General features: G+C 39.5%; 1 protein-coding gene across 1 annotated transcript; it reads right to left on the bottom strand.

Moving 5' to 3' along the window:
- Positions 1-10,929: 10,929 nt before the first annotated feature.
- Positions 10,930-17,460, bottom strand: slc5a8 (solute carrier family 5 member 8; the record flags this gene model as incomplete). The annotated part of the gene is made up of 17 exons (XM_080518573.1): positions 10,930-11,049; positions 11,690-11,778; positions 11,887-11,987; positions 12,220-12,431; positions 12,575-12,661; positions 12,745-12,812; positions 12,909-13,018; positions 14,180-14,268; positions 14,549-14,678; positions 14,814-14,954; positions 15,549-15,661; positions 15,820-15,858; positions 15,942-16,009; positions 16,134-16,185; positions 16,297-16,362; positions 17,028-17,147; positions 17,227-17,460. The coding sequence occupies 17 exons, from the start codon at positions 17,458-17,460 to the stop codon at positions 10,930-10,932; spliced, it is 1,839 nt and encodes a 612-aa protein (XP_080374699.1).
- Positions 17,461-18,836: the final 1,376 nt, after the last annotated feature.

Raw genomic sequence — 18,836 nt, 5'->3', positions numbered from 1 at the left:
TGAAAATGTATAAGTTGTGCTGGCCTCATCTTAAACATGCTGTGCCCCTCCAGTTATACTGATTTGCTGAAATATGACAAAAATGGCTCTTTTGCTCATGAAGGTTGCAGACGTTTGGCCTTGACCTTCAAATATTCACATTTGTTTGCCTTTCCATGGTCTTGTCAAGATTAGATTTGCACATGTCAAAGAAAACCAAAAAACTTGAAAGGTTCTGCACGTTTCTGAAAGTGGATTTGTTCATCAGTGTTGCTGTGAGGTGAAAGGTGCTTGCCATTACACAACCACTTCCTTCTTTGTGATTACATAAAGAAAAAAAAGTATTTTCAGTCAAACCATTAAAATGTTGTTTCAAGTTTTTCATTAGTGTGCACTGGGTCAGGCTGTTTCTTGCTTTGGATCTAAGGAAGGAACCACAAAGCAGAAGTCAGAGGCAGTAATAAATCTCTTGGTTTGTTGGGTTGATTTGCATTTCTGCTGCACTTACCCGTTCTGTTAGAAGTTTGTAGAGGTGGTAGGAAAGCATGTCCTCCTTCTGCAACATAAGCCTTGGATCCACGGTCTGTCTCCTGCCTCCTGAAATATTAAGTAGAAGAGACAAAGAGGCAATGACAGCTCATATCCACAAAAAACACATGTAACCAATGACAACAGAACTTTTATTTACCTGTCAAGAGGCTGACTACCACCCCCACAATTATGACCGCAGCAGCTCCAATGATGGAAAAATAAAGGTAGGAGGGAGAGTGCCAGTTTCTGATGGTGAGAAAAAGTCTTTGTAAAAGATCAAGGAATCAGGTTTTTTCATTCTTGAGAGTTCATTGTATGAACTTTATAATCAACTAATTGACCTTTGTTATTTGAAACTTGATAACAATTACTGAGAGTTCCTATAGTGATGATTATAGGGTTATTTTCATTTTCATATTCTACCCAAATGAAATGCAACACAGTGTGAAGTTTAAAATGTTTAGCCATTGTCCAACTATTTTGGGGGGATTTTTACAGTCTATTGTAAGAACTCATGAATTTCTCCAGGTAATAATAGTTATCCCCACATTCTGCGCTGATCAGTCATATCGCTATATTTAAATTATTTTGCAGATATTTGTGATAATATCTAAAAATGTATGCTCCAATCACTGTCTACACTGCAAAAAAGAGCCTTAAGGATCAAACATAAAAAGCACACAACAGTCCACTATGTCAAATGTCAAAAACATAAAAATTCACTGATTTGATTCCATTTCAAAAAGCACAAACTATGTAGAAAGCATCAAATAACTTAGTTTTGTGGCTGTAAATATGTGATTGGTTAAACAATTCCTCCTACTCCTTTTTGAACATAAGTTTTCCTCTTCAGTGTTTTTATTCTTGTCACTTATTTTTCTTCATTCGAAATAAAATGTAACAAACAAACACACAAACAACGTGTCCCAATTTGTCTAACTTTAGTCAATCAGAATCCTTATTTCTTGAGGAAGGTCTAAACAGTTGCAAGCAGTGTCAGTGCTCTGGTACACCACACTTACATGCAATAGTTTCCCTGTATCGGGGCTGCTGTGGTGGAATTTGGCGCCGTGGGAAGAGCAGTGGAGGTCCAGTTCAGGTTTGGAGATGTAGTGGTGAGGTTACAGCCCTCAGTGGTCAGCGGCAGAGGTCGGCTCAACTCAGGAGGGGTTGGACACAGGAGTTGACCCAAGGCTAGGACCAGGCAAACGATAAACCCTGACACGACACCTGACAGTCCTCCCTGACAAAATATAACAAGTACGTTTGAGTGCATGGAAAACCTTTAAACTGCAATCAAAAGCAATTTTGTACACACTACTGTTGGCTGTGTTTGTTTATGTGAAATTCTTTTGTTTCGGGATTTAGAGAATGTTTTAATGCTGCAAGATAGCCTGGTTGCTCTGTAATCCAAGGATAAAAAGAGTGAGGTTACAATCTGGACTTTGACTAAGTTTGCATGATCTCTTTGCACTCGCATTAATTTTCTCCAGCTTGAAAATCAACTTGCTCATGAACCATTAAAATACCAATGCACAGACTGTTCCTCAACACCTGAAGAAGACTGCCCTGTTAACTGGAGGCCTGCCCCTCACTTAAAGATCAGCTGATCTCCAATGTTTTGCAATATATATTTTGAGAATGCACTGGATGGACGATAAGAAACCCTGTAGGTATACAGTATGCAGGTTGCCGGTACTCCATTTCTCCTTTATAACTTTTTTCTTTTCTTTTTTTACTTATTTTGTTTATATTCAAAGAAGCCAAACTACCTGACTAAGATAACAGCCGGATGGTAATTAAAATTTCAAAATGGGTTTTTGCTGTACAACCAAGGTGCTGGTAACTCCTTCGCATTGCAAGGTCATCATTATTTTAAGATGATTAGTTGTAGAAAAGAGGTTTTAGACATTTTTTTTTGCGCATAGGCGCTAGGCCCATAGCCTATTTTTGTGTTTGTAGGGTGGGCACAACTCTTCTCCGCTACCCACAGTTCCCGCTAACTGGAGCATGTGACTCTCACAGGTGGCCTGTTTATTCGGCGGCGTCAACACCAAGCGTCATGTCATTACTGTATGCTGCTGTATTTGCTTGCATGTTGACAACAACGATCCGTTGTTGCAAAGCTGCGGCTCACTACTGTCGATCCGAAGCTTTTCCATAACCCTGGCAAGGGAGGTTAATATGAGTAAAGTGCCTTGCCCAAGGACACAACAGTCATGACTCTCTTTTATTCATGGAAATATGGAGCTGACCTGGTGCTTTAAGCTGTTTAAATGGCAATATAGTCTTAATTACGTATTTTGTGGGCGACCTGAGCAATTTACATGTTTTTGCAACAGTGATTTTTTTCTTCTTCTCATTTATTAAAAAATAGCCTGAATAACAACACAACTTCAAGAAAAGTCACAAACCTGGGGACATTGTATTCATTCGAGCGCTATGTGCAGTTTGATAGGCACGAAAGGCCAACATGATCTCTCATCTATTATCTCTGTTACCATTTCCAAATGTTTGTATGCCCAAAATTTTACTTAGATTGTTGTTCATTAAGCCAAAAAATATTCTACCTTAAAGATAAACTTCACTCTCATTGTGTCATTGTGAATCAAGAAGGTGGAAGAAGTTAACTAACATTTGCGAATTTGCGACTATGTTGAATGTTTGGATAAAGTAAGAAAAATGAGGATATACTTACTTTGGCGTTGGCAAAAGGACAGAGGATTCCCAAAGAGAACAAGGCTAATACAGGGCCTCCAATGACTGCGCTTGCTATGGTGACTGCCTATTTCAAATATTAGAAACACACAAAAAGGAAGAAAACTTAACTTTTGATCTAATATGTTGCAATCAGTGGTGTGCAGTCAGGGGTGTCAAAAACGATTTTTCTTTTCTTTTCTTTCTCTTCTTTTTTTTTTAATAATCAAAAAGTGATTCTGAAATCTGTGTTTGGAAACAATTAGTGACTTTAGCAACTTTATCCAGAAGACAACTGGGTCTATTTTGTGGGAGTCAAATCTCCTATGTCCTCTAAACGCATCATAGCTCCTTTCCTCTGCTGGGGCTAGCAGACGAAAGCGTGGCTAACCTCTGATCGAAGCTGGATGCTGCTATTGGATTAAAATGTTGAGTCACAGTATCATCAGCCAATCAAATTTTAATGTATTATTAACGGAATGCCCTAGGGCCAGCAGAATTTCTAGCGCTGATCTTGGTGCTGTCATTGAAACGAGTTTGACTGATTGGCCCATGGGCAGGTGTGTGATGACACACTGTTATTGTCTGCTAATCTGGAGTGATGGCGGCTAATTTAACAGCAAGATCTTTTATATGATAGTAGATCTTCTTCGGGGGCCTTTTTCAAGGTGCAGAAAAAAATGGAAATTGTGAGTAGAGGAAGACCGACACCAGAAATGGATGAGCTCACTCAGATCATCAAAGTGATTGGTGGGTGCTAGGTTGATTGCCCATGAGGTATGATGATATTACCCACCTGTGACAACTGTCCCAGGACTGATGCCAGTCCAGCCATGGCAATGCAAACAAGCCCATAAAATAAAGCTGCAATGACAGTGTATTGATTTAAATCCTGCACAATAAATTTACAAAAAAATTGCAATCACATAAAGAATCATTCATCTGACAAAGCAGTCACCTAAAAAACTAATAATTATAATAATAATAATAATAATAATAATAATAATTAGGATAAGCATCGTACTCAGTCCTTTGGAGAGGATGGATATGCGTTTCTCAGACATGACAGTGTATGGTTTGATCAGGTCTTCCAGGGTCACTGCAGCAAGTGCATTGATGATGGATGAAACTGTGCTGGAGTTGAAATGACAGCAAATGAATGAATTAATACAGAGTGAATAAACAAGGTTGCCACAACTGGATTTCATCATGATCAGGCCAAATGAATGGTAGGTGTTGGTTTCACCAGTCACATACATAAGGCCCATCTGCACCAGAGGAAGCCAGACATAAGATTTAAGTTGATCTTTTATGGCTGTTGTTTGTATTATGGAAACATTCGAAATGATGGTAACTGAGAAGGTTCATCAAGATTAAAGTTGGGACTAAATACAACATTTTCTCAAGGGACTTTCATTTTCATGTCCTGCGTCAAGTCAAAAGTAATCCCAGAGGAGAGTGTCCAAACCTCAACTCAGCAATTACAATAAAGTCGTTCTTCTGGTGACCTTATATATACCTATACCTTATTACAGCTTATTATATCTCATGAATCGGTATCAGTGTCTGTAACTGTGTCACTTTTATATGAGTGAAATATGATAATTTTATAAAACCTCAGAGAGCCGCTATATACTGCTGAAAAGAAGAGTCCCAAGAGGCCATGTTGGCCTGCCATGATGTATTTCACCAAATATGGCAGCACCTAGAAGAAAAGAATGAGAAGAATTAATGTGTATGACTTCTTGGAAGATTGCTACACAAACAAAATGGTGGTCGTCTCCATTCCAACTGCTTCCCACCTCATCTGGAACTGACACCAGTCCAGCCGTCCACGGGTCGCAGTGCTTATATATTGAGTATACGCACAATCCAGCAAACATTGCGGACAACAAGATGGCCCAAAGGCCTAACACGTTAATGTGCAGAGCTCTGAAGGAAAAAGGTACACAACCAAGAAAAATAGATGAAGTCAACAAATTGTTGCACGATAAACATGGAGTATCAGTAAATGCAGATGATATAATCACAGTTTTCATGATTCTCACATCAATTATTTACCGCTCTCTTGTTCATTCAAATATTACAGTGAAGACAAATGAACTCAGTCTCTTCAATCACAATTTTTAGTAAGGAAGTGACTTACAGTCTGGCATGAGTGATGCTCTTACAAGCAGTGTATCTCTGAACCTGAGATGGTTGGGTCCCATATATGGAAGTCCAACCTATTGTGCCTCCGATTAAAATGGTCCAAAAAGTATGTCTCCTGAAGGGATTTGGGTCAAAGCTGGGGAGACAGTGCCTTCGTCAATGACAAGAGCCTTGAATGAAACCTTCTCCTCAAGCGTTCTCTTCTTCATACTCACTCCCAAGCGTTGAGTCTCCCCCCTTGCTGTGAATCTGTGAGAATGGTGGAGATTCCTCCTTGTATGATCGCAGACCTGATCATGATAGCCAGGTAGCCTGCAAGCATTATTCCAATCTGCACAGATAATAAGTTATGTTTAGTATTGCAGTCCCCCGTTGATGTGTGTGGATGAATAAATGTAACTTCAGAATGGAGGTGTTGCTATTGCTGTGCTTTGTGTGTCACTTTTCATTCAGAAACTTACCTGGAACACATCGGTCCATATCACTGCCTTCAGTCCACCCTGATGCAAACAACAAAACAGAAGTTCGTAGTAAAAGTTCTACTACAGAATTTTTTTTTTTTTTTTTTAAAGAACATCAATGAGTAATGAAAAATGTGCAGGAAAAAAATAGAAACAGAAAAACTTTACAAATATGTGGAAAATTACAGTCACACTTTAAACAAACATAAAATGTGTTTTGTCTCTGCTATCTGTACGTTTAATATCTTTTGACAAATGTGCTATAGAGTAAGTATTTCAACCAAGTAAACTGATTGACTGACTTTATATGACTATATTCTTTTATAGCTGTTATTAAAATGTGCTTAAAAATAATATTTTTGACAACGCCAAGCAGCTCTCAGATGAGGTTGTATTTGATATGTCTCCTTGCTGCAAAATTATTAAATACTTTTTGAATCTTTTCAGTTGGTCCCTGTCTGATTTCTCTGAACTTTGTTTCTTGAAGTTTCACATGGAATTTTCATCACTACTTTTACTTAAAATTTGATGTAATAGTCGTACTTCAGTCCAGATCTTCACTCCTTCTTCCACCTCACCACATATATATCTAAATATCCATGAACAAGTACCATGCAGACTCATCTTTTGTTCTTATTTTTTCTACTAACCAGTGTGCAGTAAAGAATACAGATGCTGGCAGTCGAGATAATTCCAATCCACAGATTCATATGAGTAACTGGAGAGAGAGATCAGAGTCACTGCTGTTTTTAAATGTAGTTATGAAGCAACTTTAAGTCAGCTGCAGTGTATGAAAAGTTGCATGACATACGTTCGCTTAAAGCCAGAGCTGGAGCATAAATAACAAATCCAGAAAAGAGGACCTGTGACAAAAAGGAAGGAAGATAAAAGCATGAAAGAAATAAAAGATCTAAGCTTGGTTCTGATACATTGTGTTCACTAAATTCTTTCTTACATTTTGGACAATATAAGTCACTGTTCCAAGCAGACGAGTTGCTCTGTTGAAACGTAACTCCAGATACTGAGCAAGAACAACACACCAGAGGAAATACATTGTTAATACCACTATTACTGAATCTAAACGAGTCTTTATACCCACCTTGATTTGTTATTTGTGCTTTTGTAACTTGATGAATCCTCCACTGTGCTGAACTATACAATTAATGGAAAGTAGCTTTACTTAAAACTCACTTAAAATACTACATCTATATTCACCATGCACATTTACTTTATATAGACTGGCTTAAACATGTCATAAATACACTCCACTGAAGCAAATGCTCAATTCTCTTGATAGTATTTGCAAATTGCAAATGTACACTCACTGTATAAATGCTGTTGAGTTCCAGCTTATAGAAAACTGGGAGGAAGGTCTCAGATGATATTAAAACAGCAAATAAGTAAGAAAAACACAAAAGGCCATAGGCAGATCCATAGATGTATACCTACAAGCAACACAAGAACAGAATTTCAATTAGTTTGTTATAAAACTGGTTAACACAAGATGTAATAAAACAATGAACAGAAATCTAGACTTTGTTTTTTGTTTTTTCATTTCCAGCTAAAGTCTTTATTTTCCCTTTAATGCTCACTGGAAATTAACAAAACTTAGGACAGCGTTAATTACCTTTGTAGCAAATTCAAATTACTTGACTTGTTCAGTATTTTGATGCCTTTGGAACCGAAAATAACAGAAAGCAAAACAAACAAACAAACTGAAAACTATATTTTATTCACAAACCATTTTTGTCTTAAGCATCTCTCTCTACAGTTGTGAAATTCAAAAAAATTGGAAGAAACCTCAACAATGAGCTCCAGTATTGTAGTTGTAGAAGAAGAAAAAGGGTCTATAACGTGAAGGCTGCTGTCGCCTTACCTCAGCTGGGATGGATATCAGTGTAACAGACGACATGTAACTGGCAGTCAAGGACATGGACACAGGCAGGGCGTTCATTTTTCTGCCCCCCGTCAAGAAGTCACTGGAGTTTCTCGATCCCCTCAAGGTCCAGCAGGAATAAAGACCGATGCCCGCAGAGATGGCGAGCATGAAAGCAAACACCACATAGTCCGCGATCTCAAAGGAACTCCCAGAGCCCTCTGACATTTTGCTGGATTCCACTGGAGCTCCTTCCCAACGATCAACTGGAAACCTTTTGACAACAGCCTTCTGTCTTTTTCTAAGATACAACCATGGCACATGAAGTGGAACAATAGGGACTGCCCCCTAGTGTTTGAAGAAGTTATAATCATTAACCAACCACAATCTTATTGCAGAAGAAGTTAACAAGCTCCTGGACTCCATGTCAACTCGTCTTACGACCAGAAAAGTTAATATCTGAAACCTCAAGCCGAGTTCAGGGACAGCATGTCACAATATTCAAGATGAAAACGGAGGTTATATTGCAGTCCAGAGGTAATGTTTGTTTGAGACTGACTGTTCCAGGACATCTGGGCTGCCATGAAACACTTGAAATCCTGTGTGAGCGAAATCACAGTGTTGCCATTAGATTGCCAACACAAAGACATGTCTATTATGTTAATGCAGAAAGTTATAACACAGACATAAGTTGAGTTCATGTGGGGTTCCTGTGGAGTTTCTCATTCAGCTCAACATCGAAGAAAAAAACAAACAAAAAAAAACTAATTAGTGCCACAGTTCTTCTGTCTGTCATGGGTGAGAAGTTTCTCCCTTCCCCTGTGACCTGGGAGGGACAAAGAATGTTTGAGAGAGAAAAACTCTGGATGAAACATTCTATGGTCATATATTTTGTACTAATCCCACACTTGTGTTACAAAATGAAACAGAGGAAAAATCGATTTTCACATTTGGTCTCCAAGTGCCTACATAAATGCTATTTCTACAATAAACAAAAGCAGACAAAGTTCACCTACAGCCAGTGTTGCCACAGTTACCTTGAAAAAGTAATCTGATTACTATTCACAGAAAGTCACAATGGCGGAAAAAGTATTATGTAAGTTACCAAAGCAATAATCTGCATTGAACAACTTTAACATCATCTAAAATCCAAATGTGCTTTTAATAGTCCATTTTCGGAAACTTGAAGGGGTACTGTCAGGTCTCTGTGCCTGTCTGCACAGGGGTGTGTCTCGCCTCATGTTTCCAATTAACCAATGGCTTTCTAACTATTGTGATCCTGTCCTTAAGAGTTCCACTTGTTTCCACCCTCTCCATGTAATTTAAACCTCTCTCCCTCTGGCCACATTAACATGTACCCAGTTTCAAAAAAAAAAAAAACTTAACAAACAAACTAATATTTCCCTCTCTAGGTTAAAAAAATAAAAATAAAAATAAAAATCTTATTTTAAACTGATCCACATACGCCACCCTAACCCTAACCGCACCCTCGTAAGTTGGTTGTTTGTGTGATTCACTCTCTTCTTTCACCTCAGGTGTTGCAGGAAGGACGGATGTCCTGTGCAAGCTGCCATGTGGTGAAAGTGTCTTTTAATAAATACAGGTACTTCTCAAAAAATTAGCATATTGTGATAAAGTTTATTATTTTCCATAATGTAAAGATAAAAATTAGACTTTCATATATTTTAGATTCATTACACACAACTGAAGTAGTTCAAGCCTTTTATTGATTTAATATAGATGATTTTGGCAAAAAAGTATAGAAAAACCAAAAATCCCCATCTCAAAAAATTAGCATATCATGAAAAGGTACTCTAAATGAGATATTAACCTAGTCATCTGGAGCACCACACCCACCCTTGAATCAACGAATTAACTCTAAACACCTGCAAAAGATTCCTCAGGCTTTTAAAACCTCCCAGCTGTTTCATTACTCAAAACCACAATCATGGGTAAGACTGCCGACCTGACTGCTGTCCAGAAGGCCATCATTGACACCCTCAAGCAAGAGGGTAAGACACAAAAAGACATTTCTGAGCGAATAGGCTGTTCCCAGAGTGCTGTATCAAGGCACCTCAGTGGGAAGTCTGTGGGAAGAGAAAAGTGTGGCAGAAAACGCTGCACAACCAGTAGAGGTGACCGGACCCTGAGGAAGATTGTGAAGAAGGACCGATTCCAGACCTTGGGGGACCTGCGGAAGCAGTGGACTGAGTCTGGAGTGGAAACATCCAGAGCCACCGTGCACAGGCGTGTGCAGAAAATGGGCTACAGGTGCCGCATTCCCCAGGTCAAGCCACTTTTGAACAAGAAACAGCGGCAGAAACACCTGACCTGGGCTCCAGAGAAGCAGCACTTGACTGTTGCTCAGTGGTCCAAAGTACTTTTTTCGGATGAAAGCAAATTTTGCATGTCATTTGGAAATAAAGGTTCCAGAGTCTGGAGGAAGACTGGGGAGAAGGACATGCCAAAATACCTGAAGTCCAGTGTCAAGTACCCACAGTTGCACAGGAATATTAACCAACTTAAATAACCTTTTGAAAAATGAGACTGATATTTGGTATTAGCTATTTCCAGTTTAGCTGGTGGTGCCCCAATTCCATTATTATTTGATAAATAATCCATATATTCAAATCAATAGTTTTTCATTAATAAATTACTTTTGATAATTTATTAACTTTTGAGTAATTACTCAATGAGTAAATGACCATTTATGTCCATGAGTAATTCCAATTTTTCCTAAATTACTTCCAGTAATCTATGACTTACAGTAATTTTTAATGCTAATTACCAACCATAATTCCCAACATGTGATAATGACTTTTCCAGGATATCAGTGCTGCCATGGTAAATGGTCTAGATTTATATAGCGCCTTCTAACCACACTGAGTGCAGTCCCAAAGCGCTTCACATATCAGTCATTCACCCATTCACACTCACATTCACATTCACACACCAATGGGACAGAGCTGCCATGCAAGGCGCTAGTCGACCACTGGGAGCAATTTAGGGTTCAGTGTCTTGCCCAAGGACACTTCGACACATAGACCAGTGTAGACTGGGATCGAACCTCCGACCTCTCACTCCGAAAGACGACCACTCTACCACCTGAGCCACGGTCGCCCCATGAAACACTGAAATACTGTGTGAGTAATATAGCAGTGTTGCCATAACATTGCCATTAAGTGCAAAGATATGTTTATTGGGTTTATGCAGAAATTTATAACAGACATGAGTTCATGTGAGGTTCCTGTGGAGTTTCTCATCCAGCTCAACATCGGAAAAAGCCAAATTAGTGTTGCCGCAGTTCTTCTGTCTGTCGTTGGTGAGGAGACGTTTCCCCCTTCCCCCTGTGACCTGGGAGGGATAGAGAATGTTTAAGAGAGAGAAACTCTGGACCAAACATCCCAAGGTCAATTATTTTGTACTAATCCCACACTTGGCAGACCTTCTATTTCAGGACATCATAGAAAATAGAGATGTATGGATGCATTTGTTACAAAATGTAACAAATATAAAAACTGTGTTCTACAACTTCACAAGTCATCTCAAAGTGCCTACTTAAATACTAGTCTACAATACACTGTAACGCAGAGGTGTCAAACTCATTTTAGTTCACATACAGCCCAATTTCATCTTCAGGGGCAAAATAGTAACTTGTAAATTTAAACTTCCCTTGTTTGCGGCAGAGAGTATACCTGATGAAAATGTTGATTTATTTAATGAAACAAAACAATTATTACTGAAAATTACTCCAATCTAAACATAAAACCAGTGTTCATGAAACCCTCTGGTGCAAAATACAGTGAAATGTCCAATTTGCTTTCGTACAATTTGCTTTGTAGTTTGACAAACCATATTGTAGACTGTTGCAGGCGGGATTTTGGCGCATGGGCCTTATGTTTAACACCCCTACTGTAATGGTTGAAATTTCAGATCAGATCATGACTCAGGAATGAATAAACGTTTTGGTTTTCAATGTACAAGTGAGACTTACCCAGTTTTTAAGGAGTTTAAATAAGAAATAAGTAGTTGTGTCTCCTGTCTGTAAAGTGAGCCTTGATTCCAGTTCCAGCTTACAGCCACCTAAAGTGCAACATGAAAACGGATTTCATCTTTTAAGTCATTTTAAAAAGAAAGTCAGTGAGCATGATCTGAATTGTTTTTACAGAAAGCATAATCTTAAAGGCTTACCTGTAAGCAAGCTGATGAACAGCCCCACACTTATAGTAGTGATAGCTCCAAGTGGACTGAGATAAAGGTAGGATAGGGAGTACCAATCTGCCAGGAAATATCTGCGGGTAGGGTGACATGTTTAGCGACTGTAAAGACTGATTGGTTGCATAAACGAATTCATTGACATTTTCAAAAGTCTTACCCTCGAGGGTTAGGGTTCAGAATGTGCTTCCCTTATCACAAGCATGCAACATTTTGATATAGTGCAGTGAATACCACCAGACCTGAGGATCTTAAATAGCAAACACAACATCAAACTAGCTATCAATAACAGAGCTTCTGAGACACTACCTGCTGTTGTCTGCTGTGGCTGCAGCGTCAGAGCTTGGCTGTGTCGGGGGAACATTGGAAGTCCAGTTAAAGCTGCCAGTTGTGTTTAAGTTACAACCGCTCGTTGTGAGTGGCAATGGCTGGGTCAAGTCTGGAGGTGGAGAGTACATCTGGGCTCCAATGCCCACCCACAGGGTCATAACCAGTCCTGATACAATACCTGACAGAGCTCCCTATAAGGCATTTCAAAGTAATAGAAGTATAGTACTTTAATATTTCTTATAATCATAAAAAATATATATATTCACACCACCACAATCACAAAATTCTTTTTTTTAAAAAGTGCATATTTGACTAATTACAGAAAGATTCTTACTTTTGAGTTAGCAAATGGAAAGAGGATTCCCAACGTGAACAGGCCAAGTAGCGGCCCCCCAAGAATTCCAGTTATGCTTAAACTGGCCTGTATGAAGGAAACCCATATCTCACAGGTTTAAGACATTCACACTATAAAGTTGTACTAAAAAGTCATTACATGTTTCCTACCTCAAGAACTCCTCCCATTAATGAGGCGACTCCTGACATAGCAATACATGAAACACCATAGAGAAGACCTGCAAAAAACATCGTGAAAATAATTCAAGTTGCTAAATAACAGTGTTTACACATATTTTACAGTCAAACTGGTATCATGAGGACTATTCACTCACTCATTCCTTTAGAGATCCAGTAAAGGTGTTTCTCAGACATGTTTGTGTACGGTTTAATGAAGTCCTCCACAGTCACCGTAGCCAGGGCATTTATACTTGAAGACACTGTGCTGAGGAGTGACGCAAAATACAGCCAGTTACTGAAAATGAGTGATTGATTACAGTCGTGAATTATTATCAAAAGAAGTGGAGGTATTTTGTACAAATACAACAAGACAAGACGAGACGAGACTTTATGAATCCCACATGGGAAAAACTGGAAAAAATGTTTGTCAATGTGAAGACAAAAAAGTAATCATTAAAAATGTCACAGATCATGTTTGAGCATATAGTTTTGACTAAATAATAAGGTAATAACTTTGCTGGACTTTGCATTTTTGCTGTTATGTTTCTTTTTAAATAGGAAGAGCCGAGCATCAATCCATTATTGATGTAACTTGACCACTCTTAAATGTCTCAACTTCTGCAGCTTTATTATAGAAAATTGTGACTATCACCTTACATTCTCAGTGATAGGCTGACAGTCATATTTCACTACATTTCTCTGACACCAGTGGAGGAAGAACACTAATCAGCATGAAGACATATGACTTCTCGACAGAAGATTTCCACAGACATCTACAGAAAATGACTCTTCTGGGATGCAAAAGACATACATGAGAGGAAGAAGCTTCAATCACCACCACTCGTTTCCCCAACATCAAGACCTGGGAGGACACACTTCCTTCAAACGCCCTCAACTTCCCAATTCCTCTCTTCCTCCTCCTCCTCCTCCTCCTCCTGCTGAGCCAAGACTGACTCCCCACCTTACATCCACCTCCTCACCTATGACTCCTCCATGTCCACCATGACAGAGTGCTTGCAAAGAAAAAAAGAGAAAAAAAAATCTCCATCTCCAATAAAACATGAAGTGCCTCCCCTGCCCTATCACAGGATACAAACTCTCCAAAGCAATAAGAGTTTGATCTCTTCTTGTTCTTATGCACCTTTTTCTTGATTGTATCTTCCCTTTTCTTATTGCCAGTAGTGCAAGTTTGGTCATATAAAACATTTTGAATTGCGCTGTTGCTGAAACATGCTGTAAGACGCTCTATGATTTGTTCGCGGTTCTTGAAAGTAACAAATTCATGAACTGTAAGAATGAGAAGAGGAAGCAAAAATAATACACACAAATGTGTGTCATCGCAATGATGGAGAACAATTTTAAAAAGCAATCAAAGCAAAGAAAAACAAAACAACAACAGTGAATTCGTAGTAGAATATTCATTAACCTTAGAGATCCGCTGTATGCTGCTGCTACAAACAGTCCAGGAAGGCCAGGATACTCCCCTAAGATGTCCATCACTAAATACGGCACCAGCTACAAAAAAAATAGGGGTGCGTTTATCACAAACGATCAAGAGGCTTCAAGTCCTATATCTTATTCTTTAAACATAATCACGTAATCACATCCATTGTTTGACTTCATTGTAATGTTTTTGGTAAATCAAAGACTGGAGATGAAGGTATACAGCCTTTCTCAAATGCAATCTGGAGGTCTGCAAGGATAAAGGTTTACAAACCACTCGTCTGAGGCTCAACATTATAATGTGGCCCACCCTGCCTTGTTATTTGCCATATAAATACAATGTCTGTCATACCTGATCAGTCGCAGAGACTCCCCCAGCGGTCCATGGGTCACAGCTTTTATAGATTGAGTAGAGACATAGTCCTGAAAACACTGCGCAAAGCAAGATGAACCACATGCCCAACAGGTTGATGTACAAAGAGCTGGAACAGAAAAGGGGGACATACAGAGGAGTTTTGTGAGAAATAGCCTTTTCTATAGGACTTTCCAAAGAGGTCACACATGAACAAGCAAATCACTAAAAGAGTTCAGCTTTACCTAAACCGAAATCTACTCACAGTCTCGCGTGGCCAATGGTCTTGCAAGAGCGGTACCGCTGAACCTGGGACTGGTTGATACCATATATACTGATCCAAAGAAATGACCCTCCAATGGTTGTTGTCCAGAAAGTGTGTCTCCTCAGAGGGTTCACATCAAAACTGAAGAAACAGAAAAAGAACAAGGTGTGGAAATTTGTAGAGTTCAGTTATGGCTTTGGATTTTCTGAAACATTTCGGGCAGCCCTTGTATTAATTACTCCGTGCGAGTGAGTAGGTTCGGTGGAGGCTGTGTTCATTGAGCTACACCACCCAAGACCCCCTGATTGGAGGCTTCATTAAATACAGATGACTGGAGTATTACAATTTCAAGGTTGTCATTCAGATTTTAGTTTAGCTTGCTCTTGTAGGGGTTGGCTGCTATTCATTTTCTGACAGAAGAGTTGTAGTCCAAATGGATCACCGTCTCACCATGGTGGGACAGTTTGAGTGTCTCCATTTTGCCTGTAATAAATTCATAAAACCAAAGCCAAGTTTGACTGAGTCATGTGTCTTCTACCAGGGTTTCTGACAGAAATGTATAGATTAGGAAACAAACGATTTGCTTCCCAATACTTAGAGAACTACAGATTTCAAATCATCACTGCACACTCTCATTTATGAACTGTTATTAACAAATTGTGCTCTTGAGAAGTTTCTTCTTCTTATCATTAAAAAGAGCCTTTCATAAAAGGTATGCCACTTTACTGTACTCACTCCAGCAAGTTGAGTCTTCCTCCATGCTGCGAGTCTGAAATGATGGTCACGACTCCTTGTAGGACCAAAGACCTGATTATAACAGACAGGAAGCCTGCAAGCATGACACCAAGCTGAAGAGGGGGAAAACAATCATTGCTAATTTCAGTTTTCTTTGCAAATCTGCTTTGTTTTTTTTCTAAATATATATATTTATTTATTTTATGTTTTGTCCCAGTTGTGACATTTCATATCCAGTGTAATGATACATGAAGTACCACAGAAGCCAAACCTGAAACACGTCAGTCCACACCACTGCCTTGAGACCACCCTGTCATGACGCGGACCAAGAAATGTTTCAGGTGAAAAGCCGTCATGTCAAAACAAAACCAGTTGCAACTCTCTCGTACATACCACTGAGCAGTAAAAGGTACAGACCGCACCCGTTGAGATGATTGCACCCCACAGACCTACACCGGTCACTGGTGAGGGGGGCAGAGAGAGCGAGAGAGTGAGGGGATTCGGATTCATGTTCACTGACCTGGCCAAAGCCAAGTGGCTTGAAGTGTGCTCATGACTGACTGCAGAGGACTCAAAGCAACATACCTTGATTTAAAGCAAGCGCTGGAGCATAAATGACGACTCCCGTGTAAAGGATCTGTGATCAGAAACATTCTCATTACCAGCAAGAATATCCCTCATGTGAGAGATTTGTGGTTATGCATGTATTTAATCCATGTAATTACACAGTCATTAGCTTCTTACTCACGGTCTCAACCACAAAACACACAGTTCCCAGCAGACGTGTTGGTCTGTTGAAGCGCAGCTCCAAATACTTGAAAAAGACAACATGAACATAGAGGAAAACGATTACATTTCTCGTTGAGGCAGCAGAATTAAAGAAAACATTGTATCCTAACGTCAAAAACAATATCAAAAAAGCATCGACTAACATCTAAAACCCAACTTCACTCAACCAAGAATTCAAAGACTTTTTTACCATCCATATCAACAAATAACCAATTGAAAAAAGAAAATCATTAATTTCATGCAATGAATTTGTGAAGTGACAGAAAGCTGACAGTCCAAACTGTTGCATGACTTAAACCAGTTGCCATCTGACCACTAATCTCTTTGAAATGGGCATATCTTCTTTCAAATTATACGGACAATTTAAAACTGCTCTGCTTTAAACCAGAATAGAAAACTAGAGTCTGGGCATTGAACCATCACTTTGAAAAAGCTTGGTGCCTTTAAAACAGATCCAGACTCTTTCAGATAGTGCAGAATAGCTCTTAAAATGTCATGTACATTCTGCTGACACCTGAGTTTTGATGTACCTAAATCTTTTAGCCCGTTCTTATCTGATCTCTGTCGTATTATTGTCAATCTTCAATGTATTTAAGTTTATTATTTATCCGAAGCCGATCCAGAATCGACCCAGAATCAACCCAGAAATCCACACGCCACCCTATTAACAGTGGCACAAACCACACTCACCTCGCAAGTGCTGGTGATGGACAGCTTGTAGAAAAGTGGGATGAAGATCTCAGATGTGACCATCACCATCACGAGATGTGAGATACCAAAGAAAACAACACTGGCTCCGTAGCGGTATACCTGCAGTGAATGAAAGAGCCTCACTGTAGCATCAAGACTGAAAGATGTCTCACTCCGTTGATGCTGTGAAAAGTCTTGCCTCGGCCGGGGTGGACAGCATGGTGACGGCTGACATGAAGCTGGCAGTCAGGGACAGGGACACTGGGAGGGCATGCAGTCTGCGGCCCCCGGTGAAGAACTCCCCGGAGGTGCTCTCACTCTTGTCAAAGCAGGCGTAGTACACCCCGATGGCAGCAGACACAGCCAACATGAGTGCAAACACCACATAGTCTACTGCCAGGAAGGAGCCCACTCCCACAGAATCCCCTGACATTTTAGTTGGAGTCAAACTTTGCGAGGAAAATGTGACTCGGAGTTATTGAAATGATCTTTTCAGAAACAAACAGGCCTCTGTAAGTCCTCACCTGGTCGGAGTGCAGAAGGACTGCACTCTTTTATGTGTGTGTGTGTGTGTGTGTGTGTGTGTGTGTGTGTGTGTGTGTGTGTCAGAGAGAGAGGGAGAGAGAGAGAGAGAGACAGAGAGACAGAGAGCAACTGAGACATTCGTAATACTAGTTTTTCTTTTGTTAATGTATTTACAAGCTCAACTGTGCCAAACTTTACATATGTACATGCAAATATCTGACTTTATTTTGTTTTGTTGTAATATATCTAAATTCAGGACTATAAGCATTATGCAACTTTGTTGTGCCTGCACACACATTTCTCCAAACTGAGGTTATGGATAAAATGACATAATATTTACTGTTAAAATCTGCTGTATGTCCCATAGAACATTTATATCAGACAACATATTCACTTTAATTTAGATGTGATTAATTAAATGCTATGCAATGCAGTGTTTCCCAGGATGGCCGTGGGGTTATTTTCATCTCTTACTGAGACTTTCTGTTTGTGGATTAGAGGTCTGTGGTTTTCTTGTTCATGTTTTAAAATTGAATTTGAAAATAATTGAAAAAAACTTTCTATTTTCTTGGAACATTAGAAAAATAAGACATCTTAATTAAGCTGCAAAAACACGAAAAAGACAAGAATACAGAAATATTGGACATCTTGATGGTACACTGACCCTGCACACGTTTTGTTTGTTTGTTTTGCTTTGAATACTTAATGTGCACAGACTATTTTGTCTTGATCTGCCTCTTGATCTGTTTCGAGGACTAAGCTCAGACTTTACTTGTTTCATCTACATGTGATCGCTTACAGATGCACATTGTCGAGTTATTTCCACTATTGTGCAGTTACGGTAAAGAATGCAAGCCTGTGCTGACTCCTGCTGTGTACTGTCTATCCATTTGGTATAACTGCCACCATTTACCTGTAATAATTCACTGTTTCAGGGTTCTTTGATGAACTGCCAGGGTCCACATTCACATTCACATCCACATAGTATTTTTTTCACATTGACATGGATATCATTCACAAAGCGGTCTCATATGAGTAACTACACAAAGCATCTTCGAAAGAACCGTGTTTATTTGGATAGTTGTTTCTTTTCTGCACAGTCTCTGCGTTTGTCGCCCTAAAACGAAACCGGAAGTGGCACGACTGTTCTTCTCTTGGTATAATCTTCGGACGGACGGTCACCACGCGGAGGAGAAAAAAAAAAAAAAACTTCCCGTGATGCTTTGCTCGTCATGGCGGCGCCCATGTGTCGGCGTGTGTGTGTAAACACTTTGAATTTCGTCT

Source organism: Blennius ocellaris, assembly GCF_963422515.1.
Source record: "Blennius ocellaris genome assembly, chromosome: 22".
NCBI lineage: Eukaryota > Metazoa > Chordata > Actinopteri > Blenniiformes > Blenniidae > Blennius > Blennius ocellaris.
The sequence above is the reverse complement of the archived record's forward strand: the minus strand, read 5'-3'. Positions and strand labels throughout refer to the sequence as shown.